The sequence below is a fragment of the Copidosoma floridanum genome, unplaced genomic scaffold (genome assembly GCF_036245765.1).
Source record: "Copidosoma floridanum isolate Cflo_tuat_1 unplaced genomic scaffold, Cflo_Japanese_pri ptg000009l, whole genome shotgun sequence".
Taxonomy (NCBI): Eukaryota; Metazoa; Arthropoda; class Insecta; order Hymenoptera; family Encyrtidae; genus Copidosoma; species Copidosoma floridanum.
Genome location: NW_028321886.1, coordinates 3,819,642 through 3,843,008, shown reverse-complemented (window position 1 = coordinate 3,843,008; position 23,367 = coordinate 3,819,642). Strand labels below are relative to the sequence as shown.

The 23,367-nt window shown below is 37.3% G+C and overlaps 4 protein-coding genes across 4 annotated transcripts; 1 reads left to right on the top strand and 3 right to left on the bottom strand.

The window, feature by feature from the left end:
• Window positions 1-723: 723 nt before the first annotated feature.
• On the top strand, window positions 724-15,374 carry LOC106643270 (uncharacterized). Its single transcript, XM_089589869.1, has 17 exons — window positions 724-1,140; window positions 1,470-1,537; window positions 1,627-2,544; window positions 2,645-2,974; window positions 3,212-4,119; window positions 4,201-5,426; window positions 11,016-11,236; window positions 11,308-11,472; window positions 11,544-11,669; window positions 11,916-12,223; window positions 12,298-12,578; window positions 12,662-12,880; window positions 12,958-13,077; window positions 13,164-13,503; window positions 13,576-13,877; window positions 13,949-14,055; window positions 14,213-15,374. Exons 1-17 carry the CDS (start codon window positions 732-734, stop codon window positions 14,453-14,455), a joined length of 6,291 nt encoding a protein of 2,096 aa, XP_089445995.1. The 5' UTR covers window positions 724-731; the 3' UTR covers window positions 14,456-15,374.
• LOC106643272 (uncharacterized) lies at window positions 14,658-16,791 on the bottom strand. The gene is made up of 2 exons (XM_014358345.2): window positions 15,762-16,791; window positions 14,658-15,689 (listed from the first exon to the last, which is right to left on the bottom strand). The coding sequence occupies exons 1-2, from the start codon at window positions 16,668-16,670 to the stop codon at window positions 15,414-15,416; spliced, it is 1,185 nt and encodes a 394-aa protein (XP_014213831.2). The 5' UTR covers window positions 16,671-16,791; the 3' UTR covers window positions 14,658-15,413.
• A 62-nt stretch (window positions 16,792-16,853) lies between these two features.
• Window positions 16,854-21,335, bottom strand: LOC106643271 (bolA-like protein 2). The gene is made up of 3 exons (XM_014358344.3): window positions 20,976-21,335; window positions 17,700-17,794; window positions 16,854-17,632 (listed from the first exon to the last, which is right to left on the bottom strand). The coding sequence occupies exons 1-3, from the start codon at window positions 21,036-21,038 to the stop codon at window positions 17,527-17,529; spliced, it is 264 nt and encodes an 87-aa protein (XP_014213830.1). The 5' UTR covers window positions 21,039-21,335; the 3' UTR covers window positions 16,854-17,526.
• LOC111642876 (dolichyl pyrophosphate Man9GlcNAc2 alpha-1,3-glucosyltransferase) lies at window positions 18,879-20,958 on the bottom strand. The gene has a single exon (XM_089589873.1). It carries the CDS (start codon window positions 20,719-20,721, stop codon window positions 18,961-18,963), a length of 1,761 nt encoding a protein of 586 aa, XP_089445999.1. The 5' UTR covers window positions 20,722-20,958; the 3' UTR covers window positions 18,879-18,960.
• Window positions 21,336-23,367: the final 2,032 nt, after the last annotated feature.

Below are 23,367 nucleotides of genomic sequence, written 5' to 3'. Positions count from 1 at the left end.
TCGACCTGCCAAAACAAAAAGTATGTTTTTAAACAACTTTTTTTCTTCCAGGGAAGTTCATTCACACACCAACACTCATCAGATATACCAAATAAACATGAAAAACAAATTTTGCAGATCAAATAAAAAAAATGTTTATACCAATAACTATTTGGAAGTTCGGAAAAAGTTTTCCAGTCTCGATCATTCAGGTGCGCTCGTGTTTTTTAAAACTGTTTTTCGCGCAAGAAGGGAAAAAAAAACATACACATGCCTTCTCCTATCTCTAAATTATTAATTAATAATTACACCTATAACGACGAGAGAGCGACTCAGATCGCCACCCCCAACGCCATGGTAAACCTATGTATAATCATATACGTATCATCGTCGAGAGAGAGCTCGAAGGGATATACTTATTAATGCAAGCAAACTACAAGTTACGAGGAATATTGCATAATGTCGTAATGTACAATGTTTGTAGTTGTTGAGAAAAAGTAAGGATAAGAAATAATTACAAATCAAGAATGTTCTTACACTCTTGGTGTAATGCGAACTCACGAATTGCATGCATGAAAGGAAGTGCGCATGTAGATTGTAGAATGGAAGCGAAAATATATAGAGGATTAGCCGATTAGGAGAGAAGAAAGAGAAGAGAAAGAGAGAGCGCGAATCGGCAGCAGAGGATCAGAGAGAGAGAGATATCTCTCAGAGAGCGCGCTTCGCGTTGTGGGTTGTGGGGAAAAAGCAAGATGGCCACCGATGTCGCATCGGGTAGAGTGTCAGAAGCGCGTCGCGATGTAAATATTAGCGTAACCGGGCCCGGGGCCACGAGCACGGGGAAACGCGAGCCCAAACTCATCGACCAAGAGGACGAAAACAGGAACGTGCAGTCATCGTCCTCGTCAATCGTGGGATCTTGTCGTCAGCGCGAGCAAGAAGAGCAGCCTGAGAGTACGACATCGCCGTCGCCGCCACCGCAGCGGCTCCTAGTCGCTACGCCCACCAACACCATCAGCAGCAGTAACAACAACAAAGCCCAGCTTGGGAGTTTGATTGCAGGGGTAGCTGGGAGCAGAAGCGCTACGTCCGAGAAGGAGGTTGACATGTCCGGGACCGGCAGCCCGCCGGCCCGGACCGTCGATCAGGAGACGCCTCGAGGTAGCTTTTCCATTGTTCTTTTTCTCTACTATTCATAAATGCGATCGAGACGTGCTCCTCTTTGCGCCTAGGATGGACGTCCGATGACACTTTTGAGTTTAGCTGTTATTGCTCTCTGTTACTGCGTTCGTTGCGTCTAATATATTGTTATGTTAGCGGCCCCAGGGAGACTCTACTATTTTTAGAGCCCAAATAGTTTGACCCTCTCCTACTCTCTCTTTCTTTTGCACTGCCGACAACAAGCTCCAGTTTTATGTGCTCGATCGTAGTTTGCTCGTTGACGAGTTTCGAAGTAGTTAAGTTTTTTTTTTGTTTTTCTTTTTTTTCAGAAGACAAGCCATGCATAGGTACCGACAGTCCTGATATGTCCATGAACACCGATCCTTGTGTACCTATTGTAAGTATACACACATATATATCTTTAAATTCAGTACCATGTACACATTGATACATGTTGGTTTACTTTAATTTTCTGGTTTATTCTAGATTGATTCAACGTCGTCTCCTAAAAGCAACGATCATTGTGCTCCAGAGCTTCGTCTTCAGGTAGGAGAGCGAGATTGCATGGTCAACAAGAGTCCACAAGTGGCGGAAAGCCTGCAAAGTTCTGGACAATGTTCTGGATTTACCAGTCCACTATCTCCGGACTACCCACCAAGAGTTTCCACTGGTCACAACAGTCCGGCTAGTATTATTGTCACTAAAAGCTCGATGACCTACGGACTACCTATGATGTCCTCGGGGAACACTTGGAAGACAAAGCCAGAAGTTATTGAAAGACCTTCTTGTATTAACCAGCAAAAAGTTGTGGAAAATAGTGTTGATCAGTGCAGTATTCAAAATGAAAAGAAAGACATAGCTATAAAGCATGAACTCCCAGTGGAAAGGCTTTCATCCGTTAAAGTTGAGCAAGAGCCTACAGTTAAAAGTGAACCTAGTGAAGTAAAGCCATCGACAACAGTTTTGCAAAGCAAGTCCCATTCATCATCTTCGTCTTCTAGAGATAAGCGTAAATCAGACCGTTCGGATAGACATAGTTGCACGCGATGTTATAAAAGAAGTAAAATTAGAAAAACCAGCATTGGTATACAGTGTCGTAGGGATAGGAAAAATGGCCGATGTATAACACCAGTGTTGTATAAAGTTCCAAGCTTTTCAAATTTTATTCAGAAATCAAATAGTGATAACCTGAAACTTAATTTGCAATTTAAAAACTGCAAAATATTAAATAAAGCGTCTACTAAATGTGACTCTTTAGTTTTATTGCAAGGATTAAAGTACAAAGATTACATTCACATAGAAATTTATCCTAATGGTGGAGCCTCAGTAGTTCACGCGTATCAGGATGAAATCAATAATTTAACCAGTGAACAACTTCAGGAATTCGCCCAAGAATACTTTAAGGTAAATGTTTGTTACTTGATTATCTTACTGTATGAATCTTTTTGTATCTGTTTCATGAGTATGTATCAAAGAATTATACTAATAATAATTATTTTTATAGGTCGTATTCAAGGAAGATGAAAATGGTAATGCTCATCACGTAATGGGAATCGTTCACAATTCTGCATCATACATGCCAGACTTATTAGATTACATGGCTGATTTATATCCTACATTGACTGTGAAAAATGGTGTACTAGGACACAAAAGTGACATAGAAACTACGACGATGCAACAGTACAAAGAACATGTCTGTAAATCTTACAACAATGGCACTTTTAGATATGGACCTTTACATCAAATTAGCCTAGTTGGTACAGTTCACGAGGAAGTAGGAGGCTATTTCCCTGATGTTCTGCAAATGATCGAAGAAAATGTTTTTTTAAAAATGGTGATTGATTATTTTCTTATGCGTTTGCTGTGCGTGATTTAATATCAAATTTTTCTCATTCCACTAATTCCTCATTCTAACCAGTGATTACTACTTCCTTGAACAGCATGTTTCTACCTTATTATCCTGTCAAGATGTTGGCTTTTCTTGCCCAATTCCCTCAATTCCAACAAAGTAAGCTTACATTTTAACTCCGAATGGAATTGTCGATAAAATCGATTAAAAATACTTTTACAGACCATGCCCTGGGGTCCTTTATCAGCGGTGCGAATGGAGAGTCCCCAAGAATCTAACGACGGACCAATCCTGTGGGTTCGACCAGGTGAGCAGCTTGTCCCTACCGCCGAGATGAACAAGAGTCCGTGCAAACGTCGTCGCACTGGTATCAATGAGCTCCGCAACTTGCAATACCTACCACGCTCCAGCGAAGCTCGCGAGTACATGTTTGAAGATCGAACGCGTGCCCACGCGGATCACGTAGGCCACGGTCTTGATCGCATGACTACTGCTGCCGTAGGCGTCCTTAAAGCCATACATGGTGGCCAGGACTCGGAGCTTAATCGCATCACCAAAGATGTAATAGCCTTTCATGCTTCCGACTTTACTGAACTCGTGGAAAAATTACAGCTTGACTTGCATGAACCACCAATCTCACAATGCGTTCAATGGCTTGAGGACGCCAAGCTTAATCAACTGCGCAGACAGTCGATTCGCTATGCAAAGATCAACCTCTACGACAACGACATTTACTTTCTTCCGAGAAATATTGTTCATCAATTCCGAACTGTTTCCGCGGTATCTAGCATTGCCTGGCACGTAAGGTTGCAACAGTACTATCCGGAAAATCTCGATGCCACGGCTAATATCAACGCAGGTCCTAGACGTTCCTTGCAGCATCAAAAAGAAGAAAAGGTTGCCCAGGAGGTTGAAGAAGACGAACAGAAGGAAAATACGGATAGGCAGAGAATAAAAAAACGCGCGAGTGTTGACGAAGAGAAAAAGGCCAAGGAGCGAGCAGCCGAGTATCAGGGCAACCTTAAGAAATCTGATCAGCAACAGAAAGAGGCTGAAAGACAAAGACACAGAGAGCGAAAAAATGATCGTAAACAAGAAAGGAGGAAAAGATCATCAGAGAAACGAGACAGGTACTTGGGCTTGATATTAATGTTTTGCATGTCTCGAAAGTTTATTCAAATGTAATAAAAGTATTAATTTCAAATTAACAGGGATAAAAAACATCAAGACCACCACCGTAGCACCGGTAAGTCCAGTAGTAGTGGTAGTAGTAGTAATAGCCATCGCCACAGCAGTAGTAATCACGAAAGCAAAAAAAAACACGAAAATAAGTCGTCTTCATCATCGTCGACGTCGTCGGAGCATAGGCGACACAGTTCGTCAAGTAGCGGTCAACATTCGTTAAAAACGGAAGCCCGCTCGTCGAGTATTGTTAGCCAAAGTATCGAAACTCTGCCTAAGACTCCTCTCCCCATAGAGATACCAAAGTCCAGCGTTGAGACTTTACGAAGCAATGGCAGTAGCAATGACGAACAGACGAGCGTAAAGCAGGAAAACGTCCAGATGAAAATTGATTCAGAATTAATATCAGCTCGACAAAAGGTTGGAAAACTGTATGCCGGTCAGGTCGTAGACAAAGCTCTGGAAATTGCAGTTTATAAATCTAAAGCTGATGTACAAGAGGTGTGCCGATCGTTACGCGATGGTGTTAGTTCGGCCTCGAAGGAGATGTTGGAAAGGATTCGCAAAGAAAGTTTGGAAATTGCCGAGAAGCTGTTTAACGAGGACAGCGCGAACGTTGAAAAAACTTATAGGCTGCTCGAAACAGAAACCACTGGTGCTTTTACTTCAAAGCTCGAATGTGCCACTGAGAATGCCGTAAAAGCTTTGATTGAGATGGCAGAAGAATCCAAAGAAGAGGAAAATAATACGGATAAAAATGAGTCTGCCAAGGAAACAGAAGTTGTTGAGAAAGTTAAAATGGTGGAGGTTGATGAAGCACCTTTGTTGACATCCTCGTCGACTATTGAAAAATGTACCAAAGCTCCCTCCATGGAAAAAATAAATAGTGAGAGTGACAATAAATCCATCAATGAGGTGTCGAATGAGAAGTCGAGTCACAAAAAAAGCGAGAAGACGCACAGCAGTAGCCGAGATGACCGTAAGCACAAGGAGCACAAAAAGAGCGACCATAAGGATCGCGATCGAGACAGGAACAAAGATAAAGACAAGGACCGCACAAGGCACCACAGTAGTAGCCATAGTAGTAGTAGCTCCAGCCACCGGCACAAGGATTCAAAAAGTAAGTCTTCTTCGTCCTCGAGTAGTCATCATCGCTCTTCTCATTCATCCTCGTCCCACAAGAGCTCTTCCTCATCTTCCGAAAAAACTCAAAATACATCGGATACGTTGAGTTCTCGATCTTCGAGCAGTTCTAGTGGCCACAAGCGCAAACCTAGCTCGAGCAACTCTATCGTCAATATTAACGAAAACGAGGCTAAGAAAGCACGTGTGGAAACAACGAACGACGTATTAGTTGCAAGTAGTACGACTGACCAAATTATTCAGCTGCAGTTTCAACCTGAACCTTAGCCGCAGCAGCAAAGCGATGTCGCGAGTACGGCGACATGAATCGCCACAACATCAAACGATGCACGGCATTAGTATTTAAAAAGAATAAATAGTACAACCTTGACTTCTAAAAGTGAGATAGGAATGAATAGCTGAATATAACGATACGGTTGCTATCTCGAGTCTTGCGTTTCGCCGGGAGCGAAGCATTAATAAAAGAACAAAGAGCACATTAGCCGGCAGAGGTGAGGCAGTCGTATTTCTTTTTTTTTTTTTTTTTACTACTATCATTATTGTTTTTTTTTTTTTTTTTTTTTTTTTTTTTTTTTTTTTTTTTTTTTTTTTTTCCCCTCTTCAAAAAGGCAAGTACGGGTTATAATGATTTGTCCTATTAGAATCTCTAATCGATGTAGAAAAAGTATAAATTGATTAATCAAAACTTTGTATTGTAACTTATTTATAAAATTTAATTTTTACCATTAATGTGGTCGTAGTCGTTATTACATTTTAGTCAATATTTTATACATGTACTTAATTTTGCTCAAACGCTTACTGAGCAATCAAATTTAAGTTCGTCGATTTTCATTTCATATACAACGTGCGTGCACGTTTGTACTGTACACAATACTTGTGGACCAATTAAATAGATGACAAATCGAAAAGCCGTAGCTTGCCTTTGTGAATATGTAAAGAAATCTACTATTAAATGCCTCAAAACTCTAAAGGTGCATACAAAAAAATTGCAAGTTTTATAATTAGGGGCTAAAGAAGCGAGATGCGAATTTTCTTTTATTTCGTTACGATTAAATGTACATATGAAAATAATCTTAGTGAAATGTATGTTCTTATCCATTGAAAGTGAGTCCTTTTTTTTAATTTTTTATGACTGAGTGGATAAGAAATATCTACTCATTTTATTCGATTCTCGCTATTTAATATTTATAATGCGCACTTTTGGCAATTTTGGGCCAATATTTTAAGTTTTCTCTTTGTAGAGTGAAACATAAAGAAGAAAAAAAGGAAAAAGATTACTATATATTACATTTGGCTTTTTACTTTAAAGACTTTGCACGGGGTATTTAAAACCAGTATCACTTTTCAAGCAAAAGAAATTATATAAAAATATATTATAATTTTTCATTCTGACAACTTTCAAAAGAATAAAGATGAGATGTTTGGGACAGCAAATGAGATGAAAATGACTCCCTTATAAAAATACCGAATGAATATGTAGCATGATTATTTTTAACAAAAAAATCGAACAAAAATTTCTTTATTTTTCACTTGTTTATCCACCTAAATATGTAGATAGTTATTATACATAAATTATTACTATTATTTTTATTATTATTATCATTATTATTGATGCACTTCCTTTGGGTTCAAAAATTAAGCATCATACATGTTCATTTTTACTATTACTATCATTGAATAAAGGCAGGTTGTGTTACTCATGCGTACACGTGTATATTGGAATTGAAACGACAAAAAATTTGTGTACATTTGTAAATATCAGTCTCGGTTCGAAAATAATAAAAAACTGAAACATCAGTAAAAACAAATATGTAAAGAGAATTAAAACAAGATGAGTAAATTACCATACAAAAAGTGACGATTAACGTCTTAAAGCATGTGACGAATTTCGCCCCTTGTTGGTAAAACTACAAGTTGAAGAGAAAATTCATAAAAAATTTATCTTTATATTTGCGTAAAAACTGCTGCTGGACGTTGATTCTTATAAGATTGACAATTGTACACATTCTCATAAAACTGTAAATACTTTTAAATCGTATCTTTTAATCGATTCAGTTTAATATAAGTACTTTTATTTAAAAATCTCAATGCAAAATTTAATTCAGGTGTTAAAGCTTGAGAGTGTTTACATTTGTCAAGGTGAAATAGAAGTGTATATTACGATAAACTGAGTTCGAATACTATACATGATATATTACGTTGATCGAAAAAAATTCACAACTCAAATATATATATACATATATAAATATACATATAGTAGAATATAGTTTTACATATTGTACCCGTCTCACGTGTAGAGTCGCATTCCAGCTAGGTTAAAACAAAATAATTAAAATTACTTTTATCAAGCACACTTAATCAGTTTTCATGTCATTTTTGAAGAGTATTTTATTCATTATCCACACTTGTTCTCTTACTTATCTAAAATATTGTAATTTAATTCGAAACAAAAGGTTGCGAGATCAACCCGAGCTTTTTTATTATTTAAAACTATACATCTTTTTTATAAAAAAAATAAAACAAATTAATTAAAAAGTATGCTTTAACTAATATTGAACAAATAGAGTGTAATATTATCATTATTATTAATTATTATTATTATTATTATTACGTTATCAGGATAAAATTTTAAGCTTGTACCTGCAAAATTGTTAGTATAATACGATTAAAAAAACATTATTTACACTTCAAAAAAATATTTGTTTCATTTACCTTGCACATTTATTTTCCCAGGCTTTTTACCATTGCAAAAAATTCCTTCAGAAAGACAGTTCGACTTTTGACAACAATTAGCCCACATACTTAATACTGACAAGCTCGTAAGAAAAGCAACAGTCAGATTTATATCTTTTTAAATGTACAGTTTCTCATTGTATTTTTTCTGGTCAAATTTTAATGTCAAAGAGGATAGTTCTTGTCATTCGTTGACCCGCACGTATTTTATTTTATTTCTAATAAAAAAAAAAAAAAAAAAAAAAAATACTCGGTCGTTTGCTTAGTTTAGATTTTTGTAAATGACTTTTAGATTAAAAGACAATTGTTTTTTTCCAATAATTAATTATCCAAAATAGACAATTTATAATATGTTATTAGGCAATACTCAAGATAAAAATAATAGTTTGATAAGAAAAAGTAATTAAAAAAATAATAAATCTAAAAATAAAAAGAATTCTCGGTACACATTATAAAGTATGGCATTTTTTCGCCAAATTTGGGATCGTTGTGTCTCGCTTGATAAATTTTATTTATTTTTTTTTTTTAATTCATCAAACTAGTTACGAACGCGCAATCATGACGTCTTATGGCAAAAACCATCATTACTCTCGTATCATGTATTATTAATTCAGTAAAGTAAAGATTTAGGGTCAGATAATTATATGCATTAATTTAACAATTCTACAATTGAAATTTTACATGATGCAAGTCTTTTTAATAGTTGAAAAAAAGTGTTTCTTATGATTCGATCGAGCAAAGTTCTCAAAGAAGCGACAGGTGCGTTTATGTACTTTTCTCCCCAAATGTGCCCTCGATTTGGACAGGAATCCAAAAATAGAATCGGTATAAGTCTTGAATAATATCATGTTCGTTGCAACAGTATATCGTATCCGGTGTATGGTGGGTATACTTAGTTATTAAAGCTTTTTGAACTGCGGCTCCAAAACGAAATGAGATGAAATTAATTATTATGTTTGAGTCAGAGAAAAACAGCACGAAGAGAGAAACGACCAATAAATCTATCAAACTCAATATGTGCAGGCACTACTGGTACATATAGTTACAATTTTTAATACACCTAGACGCTGTCTAATGAATAAGTTTTATGCTTCGCGGTGTGTGTGTGTGTGTGTGCACAACTCTGTATCAATATCATCATCGTCGGCCATTCTTTCGAACATCAATCGGGGTTCGGAGACTTCGGAGCAGCAAATATGAGACTATAAATAATTGTATGTGTGCATGCTTATACGCATGAGCACGAGTATGTTGTATGTGTGCGAGGGAGTAAAAAAGAGAATAAGTATAAGACAACCACGACAATAGGTAGCTTAGTTGGTGGTTGGTTGGAGCAGTGTATAAGTTAAGTAAGTAGCAGCTGTCTGTCCTAAACAGCGGCGAGGACGCGCTGACAGAGCCTCTCCTCGTCGCACACAAATGCGCAGCCAAGAGGATGACGGGCCCCAACAACAGCATCACCAACAGGATAGCTATCAGTGCTTCGAGGAGGACACAAGCAGTGCAGGCACGACTACCACTGTTGGTATCGCTGACTCCTGGAGCAAGTACCGGACGGTCGATAGCACTGGCAACGTCAGTCCCAGTAAGCCTTACATTATTTATGAGTCTACTATATATATATATTTGCTCTCAGTTTGTTGTTGATTGCTTGCATTTTGTTTTTCTCTCCTCCTCACTTTGTTCTTAAATATCTACTCGCATTTTTTTACATTTGAAATACCTCTAAAATCTATCCATATCTTATGCTTGTCATCCAGCTTCATTGACAACTATAATAAAATAATAATAACCAAGGACTCTCGTCTTATTTTTTTTTAATTAAAAAAAAAAATAACAATACCCACATCCATAATACTATACTGCTACTGATGACTTTAGCTGTCAATTGATGTAGTAATAACTAATTGCATCAAGAGCAGAAAGCTTTTTCTGTTGATTGATGTTATGATACCTATATATATATATATATATAAATATATATTATGTTGTGAAGCTTCTGCTGCTGTCATGCTGATTGTTGTGAGTTTTGTTTTGTCCGACTGCATGTTCCTGTTATTCACCTGTTACAATAATGTACAGTACACTTATTCGTGCTTACAAGTGGACAAGTGTGCAAGAGTACAGTAGATTTCTGTTTGTTTGTTTTTTTTTTTTCTTCTTTTTTTATATCTTGAACAATTATTGTACACGAGAGGTGAAATCGATAACGAGATAACACGCATTTACGTCATTGCATCGAGTTTTTCCTGGAATCGGATTTAGATGATAGAGATAAAGAGCACGACGTTCTCAGGTATTCTATTTTGGCGCAGTCGTACGAATGATTTTCTGAAGCTATGGTGCATTTAATCTCCCGTAAGTTGGTAATAGTTTTTTTTTCTTCTTTTTTTTCCGATTTTCAAGTGGTTTTACAAAAAAGTGTGATTTTTTTTTTTTTTTTAATTTTGATGGAAAAATTCAAATATCAGCCGCTGTTGTAAGAAAAATAGTTAATCACCTAATTAAACGAGGAGATTCTTTCCACTCGTTAGCTCACAACATAGCTTGATATTTTCAAATTAGTGATTCTCGTTCTTCGGGATGAATGTACTAACGATATCAGTAAAAGGGGGAAGATTTATTTCTCCCAATCAATCTCACAACTCTTTTTTTAACTCGAGGTATCTTTACTGAAAAAAATATAATGGGCATTATTATGATCAAGTCACGTGTACGTGATAAAATTTAACTCTGAGAAATGAATGCAGAACTGTTATAGCAATTTCGCTAATTAGATAAACTTGTTTTTTTTTTTTTTTGTCATTAACGACTCGAGAAAACTAGTTAATTAGCCTGTAAAGTAAATGAGTCTGGTTGCGTTGATAATCGGTTCAAAATGTTATCATGTTTGCGCGGAGAACAAATGAAGAATGTTTGCACGCTCATATTATATAGGCACTGCTTGCTTTTAATGTGTTTCTTTTAGAATATGGATCTATGTTGTCTTGCCCTTCCTCAGACAGCCGGATAAAGATGTCCCTGCATGGGAGTGACGACACTCCCAACGAGTCGGGTGGTCGTTTTATGCCTGGGCTCGAGTCCCAAGTGCTGTCGGAAAATGTTTCGCTGTCGCGCAATCCTGGAGTCACCTTTGACCCCGACATGTACTGGGAAATGAATTATCACGAGGCTGCTATTTTTCTCGAGGTAATATTCTTTTTTCTTTTTTTTTTCTTTTTCCAAAACGATAAATTTTTTTCTTTAATGCGCCCTCGCAGGAAGGCCGAAATAACGAAAAATTCGATTCCCATCCAAGGCATCCAGAAGATCTACCGGCATATTTATTAGTCCACAACAGTTGGTATTACGGCCTTGATCTCTTCACATCTTTAATTTTGCTTGGTTTAGCTTTTGTGGAAGAACCAGCGGTGCCTCTGTTTCAAGTAAAATTTCATTTCGTTTCAAATGAAATGCGTTTTGTTTTTTTACTTATTAAAATTCTTGACCTTTTTAGCTCCCAGTATGGGCTCATGGTACAATAGAACTTTTAGCTTTAATCTCTATCGGCGTAGAATTAGCTTTAAAATTGAGATGGATCGGATGGGGCACTATGCTAAAACACAAGAGAACGATGCTAAAGGTAATTGATTTACGCGTCAATAAGTAAACCAACATACACGTCTACATTACTAACTTTATAAATGTAGACGTTATTTATACACGTGACCAGATTTATCCGGTATACTAATTTACGTTCTAGTGCTTATTTATGAATGCTAAAAGAACTACATCATCAAAGGCGAATGTACATGTGCACACGATAAAAACACAAAAATACCTAGCTGTCTATTGTTGCTAGGTACTAATGTTAATACAATTATTTCAGTGCATCACCCTTTTCATAATGTTTGTTGAGGCTCTCATCGTTTTGGTTCGGCAATCGTCGCACTTCAGGGTAACACGAGCGTTGCGACCCATTTTCTTAGTAGACACGAAATACTGCGGCGGCGTCCGAAGATTTATCCGACAAATTCTACAAACGTGTCCACCAATCATAGACATGCTGGGACTTTTGTTATTCTTCATTTTGACTTACATGGTTCTTGGGTACTACTTGTTTTTTGAAATGAACAGAAACTTTGCAACTCTGCAGGACAGTTTTGTCAGTCTTTTTGTTTTACTTACTACAGCAAAGTACGTATTTTATTCATAAAATATTGTGTATTTACTAAATAATAATAATAAAAAAAAAAAAAATTATGTTTCAGTTTCCCAGACGTTATGATGCCATCGTTTTCGATAAACAAATGGTACGCGCTTTACTTTGTCTGTTACCTGTCCACTATGCTCTACATAATGATGAATCTCATGCTTGCTGTTGTCAATGAAACTTTCACTTCGGCCGAACGCGATAAGTTAAAAAAATTATTTCTCCACAAACGGAAAGCTTGTCAACACGCATTTAAACTTCTTGTTTCGAAACAAAATCCTGACCAAATGCGTTTCAAACAATTTGAGGGGTTGATGCGTTATTACGCTCCAAAGAAATGTAAGTTTTTTTTTCAAATAATTGTAAGTCATTGAGTTCTTTTTTTTTTTTTACAGTAGTAAAAGAAAATTTTCATATTACAGCAATGAAGGACATCGTGTTGATGTTTCGTTACTTGAACATATCTGGCAGTAGATTCTTGACATCCGATGAATTTCTAAATGTTTACGATGCCACGGTGTTAACTTGGGATCCTCAATACTCTAGTGTGCCATGGTACCACATGGCATGGCCTCCGTTGCAAATTCTCTGTCAAGGAGCTCATGCTGCTATTAACTGGCGGTACTTTGAAAGTCTGATTTGTAAGTAATCAGCTGTATTACATTGTTAAAAAATCCCTGTTTCGATTTGAAAAACGATTGTCATTCATTTTTTTCAGACACTGTTATTGTCGGCAATGGAGTTGCCATGGTTTGTCGTATGATACAACCAGAACCTGATCGAGAAACGTCAGCAAGTTTATTTGCTGCCAGCTGGGATACACTTCTTTTTGGTGGTTGTAAGTATAACTTGAATAATATATATTTTAAGTTTACATAGCTACACGGATATTCTTGAGATGTACTTGTTTTCTGTTCTGTATAGTGTTTGCGGTAGAAGCTCTTACAAAAGTTCTAGGTCTTGGGGTAAGACGATATTTGAGTTCCGGTTGGAATCTTTTCGATCTCGGCACATCGGTGATGTTATTGGTAGCAGCTTGTGGCCTGACCCTTTTTCCCGGTGCAGTCTTCCTAGTTGTCTTCCGACCTTTGCGAATGTTGCGACTTTTTAAATTGAAAAAACGTTACCGTGATATCTTTGGCACTTTAGTCCTCCTCTCACCATTGATGTGTTCTACGGCAATTGTTATGTTGGTACTCTACTATTTCTTTGCTATTATCGGCATGGAGCTTTTTGCTGGATACGACATGAGAAATTGTTGCCAGTACGTAAATTCTGTGACAACAAAATTAACACTTATTAACAGGCAACTTAATTAATTGTGTATGGTCAACAGGAATACTACAGTGGAAGACTTTTACAAATATTCAGTGAATGGAAGTACAAGTTTAGGATATTACTATTTAAATACCTTTGATAATCTGATGGCTAGCTACATGACATTGTTTGAGCTTACTGTTGTTAATAATTGGTTTATACTGATGAACGCTTATGCTGTCACTGTTGGAATGTACACAAGAGGGTACTTTATGGTTTTCTACTTAATAACTATGATAGTTTTGACTATTGTAGTATCCAGTTTTCTTGAAGCTTTTCGCTTCAGAATTCAATACAAACGATCAACTTCAAAACGCGATGGTGATTTGATATCCCTTTAATCTCAACTAAAAATTAATTAAAAACATCTAATTAAAAACTTTTAATTTTAGAGGAAAAAATGCTACACGAAGAAGTTGAAATAAAATATGACGAATTACAATTAATTGTTCAAGACTACCGATTGCTAGAACAAATTCGCGAGTTTTTACCTGTTGGAGTAAGTATTGAAACTCAGACTAATACTGCTAAAAAATGCTTTAACAATTTATTTATTATTACATACGAGTTCTTGTACTTTGCACATCCATCAATACATGTAACATATTCGAGATTGAGACAAAGACTTTTTATTTTAAATTCTTATCTATTTACAGACAGCAGTATTTATTGGCTCTAGGCCACGAACGAGAGAAGTCCTACAACGTAGAATGTATATCCACGAAATCATGGAATGGCTTTCAGAAGCCAAATCACAAGAACGGTTCGGCACGTCCAGCGGTGTCAATAACTTTGACGAGGATAGCATAGATGAACACAGAACGGAAACGGATAGTGCAATACTAAACGGCGTCACGTTAACACAAAGAAGACAAAGTGCAGTTTTCAATTCTGCATAATTGTTGTATGTATATATAGCGAGTAAGAATTATGTTTTCTGTATTTTAACAAATTATGACGCAGAAGACGAGCACCTAGTCAAATGATTTATACGTTTTAGCAGCACGCGCTTTTTAGCAGTTTTATTAAAAAATCTAACAAATCGAGCTTAATTTCTATGACCAAATCGAATCGCGAGCATTTAATAATATTATAGTTTGTAACTATGTTGTTTAAAGGGCAATCAGCACATGATTATTTTTATTTAATGTCTTAAGCCATTTGGATAAGGAAACGACAAATTAGAAATAATTAAAAGTATTGTATAAAAATGAATGTAAAGGTACACATTTTTCAGAAATATTACGTAAATATTTTAAATGAACAATTCTTGATAGTTGCGATATAATGGAAAAAAGTAAAATATTTACATATGAAGCCTTTTATATTAAAATGTTTTCGAGGTAAAATGACGTGTTGCAATTTAGCTCTGATTGTAGAAATAGGTTTATTTTATTTTTGTTACCAAACAATATTCTCACCTGTAGTTGTGATAGATTATCAAATTTAAAAAAATCTATTTAAAAAGTATTATTGTATAAAGATTATAAGTTATTTTAAGATTAACTTTTATTTATGTATTTATTAACTATATTAGCTGGTAGAAATCAATTCCCTCCAAATTAAATTTGTATGATAAATTTTATAAACTTAAATTTCGTGAAAATATATACACATAACATTTTAAATAAGTAAAAAGACGAAAACAAAGTTTAAATAAAAATATTTTTTACATACCCCGAACAGTGAATATCTCAATAGAAATATTTATAATATATACACATACAGTGTATAATAATTGTTTAAACAATCAACTTGTATGATGTGATTGATGTAAATGCGAAAACGGCGAAAATTGAAAACAATAAATTAACGTTATTTAAGATACAAAAATTGAAATTATACTTGTTAGGTTTCCTAACTGTCCTCTGACGTTTTGTGAATCTGAACCCCTGAGCCTCCCAAATTTGTTTCCGATACTGTAAAACCACGACAAGTCAACTCAAAGCTTAAATCACGAACTTTTTCCTCTGGTGCATCGGGTGGAATGAGCACGTAAGCAAACCCACCTCCACCTGCACCCGTAAGCTTTGCTGAAAATCCGTATCTCTTAGCATTCGCACATATCGTGTCCAAAGAAGGATGCGAAACTTGACACGTAACCAAAAGACCTTGATTTATGTCTATCAGAACCTGCCGAATCATGAAAGAATTTAACGATGCTGCTAATGAAAAATTCGACTATTTAAACTAAATAAGACTCACCGCGAGCTCGTTGAAAGCAGAACAATAGCGATCGTCATCGTCAACCGTCACAGTTTGCATCTCCCTGAGCAAGTGGATGACCCGCTTCGCGACCTCATCCATGGCCTGTAGAATTGGCTCAAATACTCGAGGATACGTGGTCTTCAGCCCACACAACCTCTCGACGAGGGTTTTGGTGCTGCGGCCGACCTTCGTGTCGACTATCAAGATTTTTATTTTTCTGGACTCGACAACGGGAATAAATTTGGGTGGGCTGCCTTTCCGGAACTCGACGACCGAGCCGAACGTGCAGACAGTATTGTCGATACCGGACGGCGCGCCATGCATGATTTTTTCGCAATTAAACGCTAAATTTGATACGATTTCCCGATCCTGGTGGTTCAGGTCGTACGGAGACCGGGGATCCCTTTGCAACCGAGCAAAGTGCAAAAAGCAGGTGACTAGACTGACGGAAAACGATGCCGAGCTGCCTTGACCCGAGCCGATCGACAGCTCGGTGTTGAGCTCCAGCCGGAAGGGCACCAGTTTCCAGGCCTTCTCCATCTGACTAACCTGGAGCATCGCGTACAGCAAACACTCGACGCCGCTTTTGTGCTGGGCCGTGTCGCACTTCAGGGTGTCGTCCACGAATTCGCGTATGTACGCGAGAGTGGCATCGTAATCGGATTCATCCTTTTTCGGAGCATTGGCGCCGAAAAATCTGTCGCGCGTTTGATCGACGGGGATCCTCAGCGACAACCCGACTTTTCGCATCTCCACACAAATCGAAGACTCATCCTCCGGTAGCTGGTGAAAATCGAGGCTGGTGTGTTGATCCAAGCTTGCGGCAACAGCTGTTTTGTTGTAAACAACCGAGTGCTCGCCGAATAGGATGACTTTGCCCGGGGTCGAGATTTTGAACGATATCATCGCCGGTCGTACGGCTCAAGCGCGCCCGATCGGAAAGCTTATAGTAGGGCGCTTAGAAGGGACTTTTGAGGGTGCAACTATTGACCGATAAACGGGCTTGCTTATACGTTGAACGGGGCGGGGCGCGTACAAGGTCCTTGAGAAGCGAATTTTCAACTGGTACCTAACCAAGTCTACAGCTGCTTTCTTTCTTTTTTTTTTTTTTTTTTTTTACTTTCTCCGCGCGACGACGATGTATACGACGGTAAAAGAGATAAATTGGAATGACATACTTTTTATTCGGAGTCTGGACGGCGCAGCAACAATTATCGAAAATTAAAGCTTATTGAATTTTTAATCAAAGAACGTCAGCCGATTACAATCAGAATTTATACAAAAAGAACTCAAAAACATTTTAATCAGCGTTGTGTAAACATGCGAGTCGTTGCTTGATAAAAAATATTTGCTCAGATATGTTGATGTATACTTATGTGCGATTCAATTGACACGATACTTTTCGGCTTTTAAGTATACCAATGAGGAAAGAAAAAAGAAAATTTATTTCGCGTCTCATTTTGATGATTGTATTAATGACAACAACTAATTTACGAATAACATATTATAATTGCCACGTATGTGGTACAGGAAAAGATTTATAGGTTTGCACGACTGAAATGAGGTTTAGCAAAGTAGCTTACTAAGGCTGCCTTACGAAGCCCTTACCCGTGCATCGTTATGGTGCTTTTTCATGCCACTGCTCGTCCCAATGAATAATGTAGTAAACTATTGTGTATTGCAGTCCTTATGAATGATGGCTTCGTCTTTTTAATAATTTGACCGAGATTCGGTTGGTTTGTTTGTTTATCATTAAATGTATTTACGCTTGCTGCTTCGATTCCGCCTCCCACTGCTCTGGAGTCAAAGTCTTCTGTGTAAATGCATGTATGCTTTTTAGTTCTTCTTGCAAAGTGGAGTTGACTAATCTGTGGTAATGGTTATTTTGTCAGGTGTCGGAAAGAAAAAAAAAAAATTCAAAAAATTTAATTTTACCTGTGTCTCTGAAGAAGAGATTTGCCTTCGAATTTTTCCGATACGATAAGAACAGTAAACTTAGCACCACAGCCGTCCGAATCATCGACGACTTCCTGAAAATATATGAAAATTTCCAAAATAAAAATAAATAAACAAAAACAGAATAAGGTGTTAATTATAAAATACTCGTACGCGTCTTGAAGATTTTTTTTTCCGTGCTTGTAGGAAGAGGAAACGACAATGTGAAGGCGCTATTGAGTAAAACTGCGTTTCGAAAAAACATGATGTAAATTTATTAATATTTATGCTTTACAGCCAACAGTTGGCTTTTTTCATGTAAATTCACAGCAAACGACGAGCGTCTTTGGTATACCCGACCACAATGGCACTGCTCATCTTAATTCACAAACTTACAATAAAGTATATAAGTAGTACTTAGGTATTTTTTTGCATTCGTGACATCACAAGTCAAAATAACGATCACTGCATGGTAATTTTTAAATTTGCACAAAGAACGTAACTGAAGAAATACAATTTCTAAGATATTAGAAATAATGAGATTGCTTTAAAAAAATCTTTTAATGAACCATAGGTATTCTGAATGAATGTATCTGTGATTAAACTGTAACTCATTAATAAACAAAATTATCAAAGACACATATTAGTGTTTTTATTACAGTTACTTTTTTAAATTAAGATACAAAAATCGTATGAAAAACCGAGTGATAGTTAATTGAATAATAAATACTATTTAATAGTAATGATAATAATAATTTCTATTTATGATATCTCACTATGTAAATTGATGTAATGTTGAGATTAAATAATTTACTTAATACTTGAATTAGAACAAGATAAGACTACTAATATCTGTTTCAATGAAAATTTTTTATACATAGACGTAATTAAAAAGCTATTACACATAAATTTTTTATCACGCTATTCAATGTAAGAAAACAGCCGCTGTCTTTTTGTTTTTTTAAGATACAATAAATTCAGCAATAAAGTTATTCATTATGAAAAGGAAAACTCATGCAGATTATCTAAATAAATAAAAATTACGATCCAGCTATCACTACATTGACTGATATAATGTCACAGTATGAAAGACGAATAAATTATACTATAGAAAATACACGCATGTTACAAACAAATTTTAACACAAAAACACTAATCAATGAATTTTTAAAATATTCATTATTACCACAGCAGTTTTATTTATGTTATGTATTGTTGCGTTTTAATGAAACGTGTTCAGTACATTTAAATGCTAATAAAGTTACTTGACTTTGAATTTTCGTGCTGGAACAGTCACAGCGCAAAATTGTTTGTAATTAAAATAAATTAAGAACAATACAAAATGTCCGCACGAATATACAGATACAAGTAGCGGGTATAAGTCTGGATATCTTTTGGGTGGTTTTATAAACCCACTGCATAAAGATAAAATAAGTACACCTATAAGCGATAGAGTGAACAAAATATCAACATAAATATCACTAGTGGTCCACACACTGACACTTTTCTTCACTTTTACTTTTTTCGAACCTTGTTTCACAGTTTCTTCAAGTTTTTCTTCCTTAGGTTTCAGGATCGTGCTTATTTTTGGTTCAAACCACATCCAAGAGACTAGGACAATAAAAAATATAAGTGTAGCAATGTATGCAGAGTATAGTCCATCTTTGATCAATAAAGGCAGCATACTGAATACAGAAATCACAAGAAACCAAAAGCAAGGTAATGGATCTTTGTAGAATTGTAAAAGAACGGGTATTGCAACTAATAAAATAGATTTTTCATGAACTTGAAAGGAAAAGAGAAAAAAAGAAAGAGACGAATTTATGAGGGCTAGCAAAAATTTTTCTCTTGAGGGTCTGAAGAATAAATCAAGGCTACTTGGTAACAATGAAACAGTTGTAGATACAAGACATATTTGAGCCAATTGATAGTTGGTGAAATAATTTTTCAATTTATAAAAAACATTGACTGCACACCAAACATTGGCTACTTTGTCCTCAAAAATACCTCTTGCCAATGGAAAAAGTCTCAAAATTAAATCCATAAAAACTTTTTTGTCTCTTAAGAATGGAGCCCAAGTTACAAAAAATGTCATGATAACAGACATAGAAGTGCAAATTAATGTACGTAGACAAGGAAGCAATGTCTTTCTCTTTCCAGGAGTGTTGATACCAAGAATGTAAAAGAAACACGGAAGAGCGTGATAGAGCTCCATTTGCTTGTAACTTAGTGCAAGCATGAAAAAGATAGATCCAATGATGGGTGAGTTTTGAAAGAGTGCAGATGCAGCGGCAATAAAAAAGCCAAGAGAAACGCAATTGTACTGGAAATGTCCATAATCTATGAGAATCAAGCCAGGGTACAAAAGTATTGTGGCCAAAGTAAAGTGACGCTTCTTAAACATAAAAGACTCTTTGCTATCGTTCTTCTCTTGCTGCTGCTTCTTAACTTTAGCATCAAAAAGTGGCAAGATCACGTTAACAAAGTAAATCACAGCTGGAATGAATACAGCCAGATCGGCGACTAGAACCGACAGTCTCATAAAGTACTTGTGCACAACCGACTCGTAACCTCTCGATTGGTGCAGCTTAACCGACTCGGGATCAACGACTTGAGCTACCCTGCCGAGAAGATAGCTGTGATAAGCAGTAAGAGGTGGATAATCCAAGCCCCAGTACTGCAAATTATTATCGGACGAGTTTGAATACCACTGCGTATGGGGCAAATTGACGGTTACCTCCTGCCAATGGCGCTGGGCCTCATAATCACCATACATGGGAGGCTTGCCAAAGCCGCTGTATGGATGGCAGGAGACGCACCAGCGGAGTACGAGGGCCAACCCGACGACAAGACAAATTTGCAGTACATCGGAGGAGAAGCAGAATGACGACGACGGTGACGCCGGCTCGCTTTTGCTCCGAGTCTGAAGCTTGGCTGCCGCTGCAGCTGCGTCGCTGCTATTGTTATGGCTGTTGTCCTTGCTACGAAACTGCTGGACGCTCGCACTCTCGCGTTCACGCATTTTTTTGCTCGTTTTTTTACTGCAATTACCCCGACGACGACGGGTTAACAGACAGGTTGCAGTATTTTTGAGGTTATGCGTTGGCGTCGTTTACTTTGTAGATGGTTAACACTCTTGCTTTTTAAACCTCGTACTGTATTTATACTTATATACTAAAACTACATGTACTTATACTTTATTACTCCCACTGATACGATATATTTTGTCTAAATCACGAATTACCAGACTTGGGTGCGAATTTTGTTAACACTTACGAGGTGCACTGGCTCGAGCTCTTCTTGAAGCTTCTTACGAAGATCCTCTGTGGAATATGGCATGGTGTTTTTCAAATGTATTGAGCGAGTATACTTAAGCTTGAATATTTCAAAATCACTAAGGATGAATATAAAAAGGTTACACGGTACACTTTGTTGCAAAATAAATACTTAGACACACTGTTATTTCAAGAGGTATGATGTGATGTGAGAGCCGATTTCTTCTGCAAATTGGATTATTATTGGACGCAGTTGGTCGTTGGACACATGTGTGAATTGTTCATTCGTCGAATGGTCGACGATTCATGAGTTCAGTAAATCAAGTAGAGCTATGGGTGTATTCCGCAAATGCTGCCAGCAGTTAAGTTACGTAGGTCGTGGTAACGCCGCATGGTCGGGCAGCGCTAGCGTCAACCTGTACTAACTGTCGGTGGGTTCCGCATGTCAACAAACTTTGATATTTTTTACTGTTTTCGCTCCCATGCCATCTGATATTTCGGAGTTTGTTGACATGCGGAACCCACCGACAGTTAGTACAGGTTGACGCTAGCGCTACCCGACCATGCGGCGTTACCACGACCTACGTAACTTAACTGCTGGCAGCATTTGCGGAATACAAGATTCGTTCACCTTACAATCCAGGGACGGTCGGGGACGGTGTGAGCGAGTCGGAGACGAAAGTGAACAAGTGCTCTTCTCCGATCGTCCCTGATCGTCCTTGACCGTACGCGATGCGCAGTTGTACACGTTAGGTTAGATTAATGCAAAAAGTAAACAAACTTGTTTGTATTTGCACTTCTTTATTTACAAACTATTGTTTACATACAGCATTAATCTAACCTAACGTGTACAACTGCGCATCGCGTACGGTCAGGGACGATCGCGGACGATCGGAGAAGAGCACTTGTTCACTTTCGTCTCCGACTCGCTCACACCGTCCCCGACCGTCCCTGGATTGTAAGGTGAACGAATCTACAGTGTTGGTCTTCAGTCCTTAGATTTTGGCCCCGAGCGCTTGCCAGCGCCACCCCCGGGGCCAACTAGAAGTAATCAATCAGACTCATCATGCGTGCCTAGTTTTTTCAGTAGAGTAAGGCCTAGTTTGATCAGACATGCCCAAGCCCGAGGTCGCGGAAAAGTCCCTACCGTTTCAGCAGACGAGTGCATTCAAATAGATTGCAGAGATTGCTATTGACGTAGCAGGTGCGTATTTTGAGTATGTTTCTATTTTAAAGTAATTTAGCTTAGTGATTTAAAGACACTTGCAATATTACATCCAAATGTTTAGAAAAGCTTTGTTAAATTATAATACGAATTGTTGCTTTACGTTGCAGATGCCTCCTTGAAAATCATTTTGAATAATGCATTTACTCTGGTTTGGGTTAATTTTCCAACCCACGTTGATTTGATGCACATGTCAAAAGTGCCCTAGGCATTAGGATGGATGCTGGTTCACTGCCAGAAGGTGTTCATTACACAAGGTAAGAACGTCGATATTGTTAAAACAATTAAAGTTGAAGCAATTGTTGGAAATTGATTATCTTCTTTCATTTACAGTATTCGAGCTTGCGATGAAACAAATGTAGATAAGGGATCTGTTTATCACATACTTATCACTGCAGTACAGCCAGCAACAGTTCCTAATAATTTATCCCTTCCAGATCTCATCTTTAAAAATTCCTAATTCAAACCAAACACTGTCCAGCATCAGCAGTGGTTATTGTGGTAGCAAGTTCGACATGAGAGAAGTTTGAGCGATGGCAGACCTGAGCTGCCTGACGTGTTGACTGTCATAAGAAGGCAGAGAAGTCAACTGGAGAGTGCTGCTACGGACTGTAAGTCTTGAAGACTGTATTTGCCTGACAAAAGTGACACTCCTAGTTATATACCTAGTTTGCAGAGGTTCAGCCAGCATACTATCCAGCCACTTGAGGCATGTGTATTGGCTTCTCCAAGTGAAAAAACCTAAGGTAGCGAGTGAATCTAAGCATTGTGCATCACCGATACCAGCCATCGTTCTGGAAGAAGGAGGACACGCCAGTTCAGAAGAAGCTGTCACTGCCACGTTTACCAAGCTCAATATAACTAAAAGTTTAGCATCCGAGATTCCCAGCACGAGTAATCAGCTAACGTTGCCAAAAGACAAGACAAAACATCAGAGGACATTCTCAACATCGCGCGATGGAGATTATAAGTCGTGTTCAGAATATGAAACCAATACGGATCATTTGCGCATCTGTCTTGTTTGTTTTCGCCATCAAGATTTAACAAAATAATTTGGGGAGCTGGCGGAACGAATCCAGCTGGCATTATTGTGAGTTGCTATGATTGTGGAAAAATAATGATTCACTTTGCTGACAAGATGTTTGAGAACGACAGCAACTGTTTGATT

Coding starts and splice junctions, on each gene's coding strand:
- LOC106643270 (XM_089589869.1), top strand. CDS start 732: ATGGCCACCGATGTCGCATCGGGTAGAGTGTCAGAAGCGCGTCGCGAT. Junction 13,878..13,948: donor ATCAACTTCAAAACGCGATG/GTGATTTGATAT, acceptor TTTTAATTTTAG/AGGAAAAAATGCTACACGAA. Junction 14,056..14,212: donor GCGAGTTTTTACCTGTTGGA/GTAAGTATTGAA, acceptor ATCTATTTACAG/ACAGCAGTATTTATTGGCTC.
- LOC106643272 (XM_014358345.2), bottom strand. CDS start 16,670: ATGATATCGTTCAAAATCTCGACCCCGGGCAAAGTCATCCTATTCGGC. Junction 15,690..15,761: donor CTGCTTTCAACGAGCTCGCG/GTGAGTCTTATT, acceptor ATGATTCGGCAG/GTTCTGATAGACATAAATCA.
- LOC111642876 (XM_089589873.1), bottom strand. CDS start 20,721: ATGCGTGAACGCGAGAGTGCGAGCGTCCAGCAGTTTCGTAGCAAGGAC.
- LOC106643271 (XM_014358344.3), bottom strand. CDS start 21,038: ATGCCATATTCCACAGAGGATCTTCGTAAGAAGCTTCAAGAAGAGCTC. Junction 17,795..20,975: donor AGCTCGAGCCAGTGCACCTC/GTAAGTGTTAAC, acceptor ATATATTTTCAG/GAAGTCGTCGATGATTCGGA. Junction 17,633..17,699: donor TCTCTTCTTCAGAGACACAG/GTAAAATTAAAT, acceptor CCATTACCACAG/ATTAGTCAACTCCACTTTGC.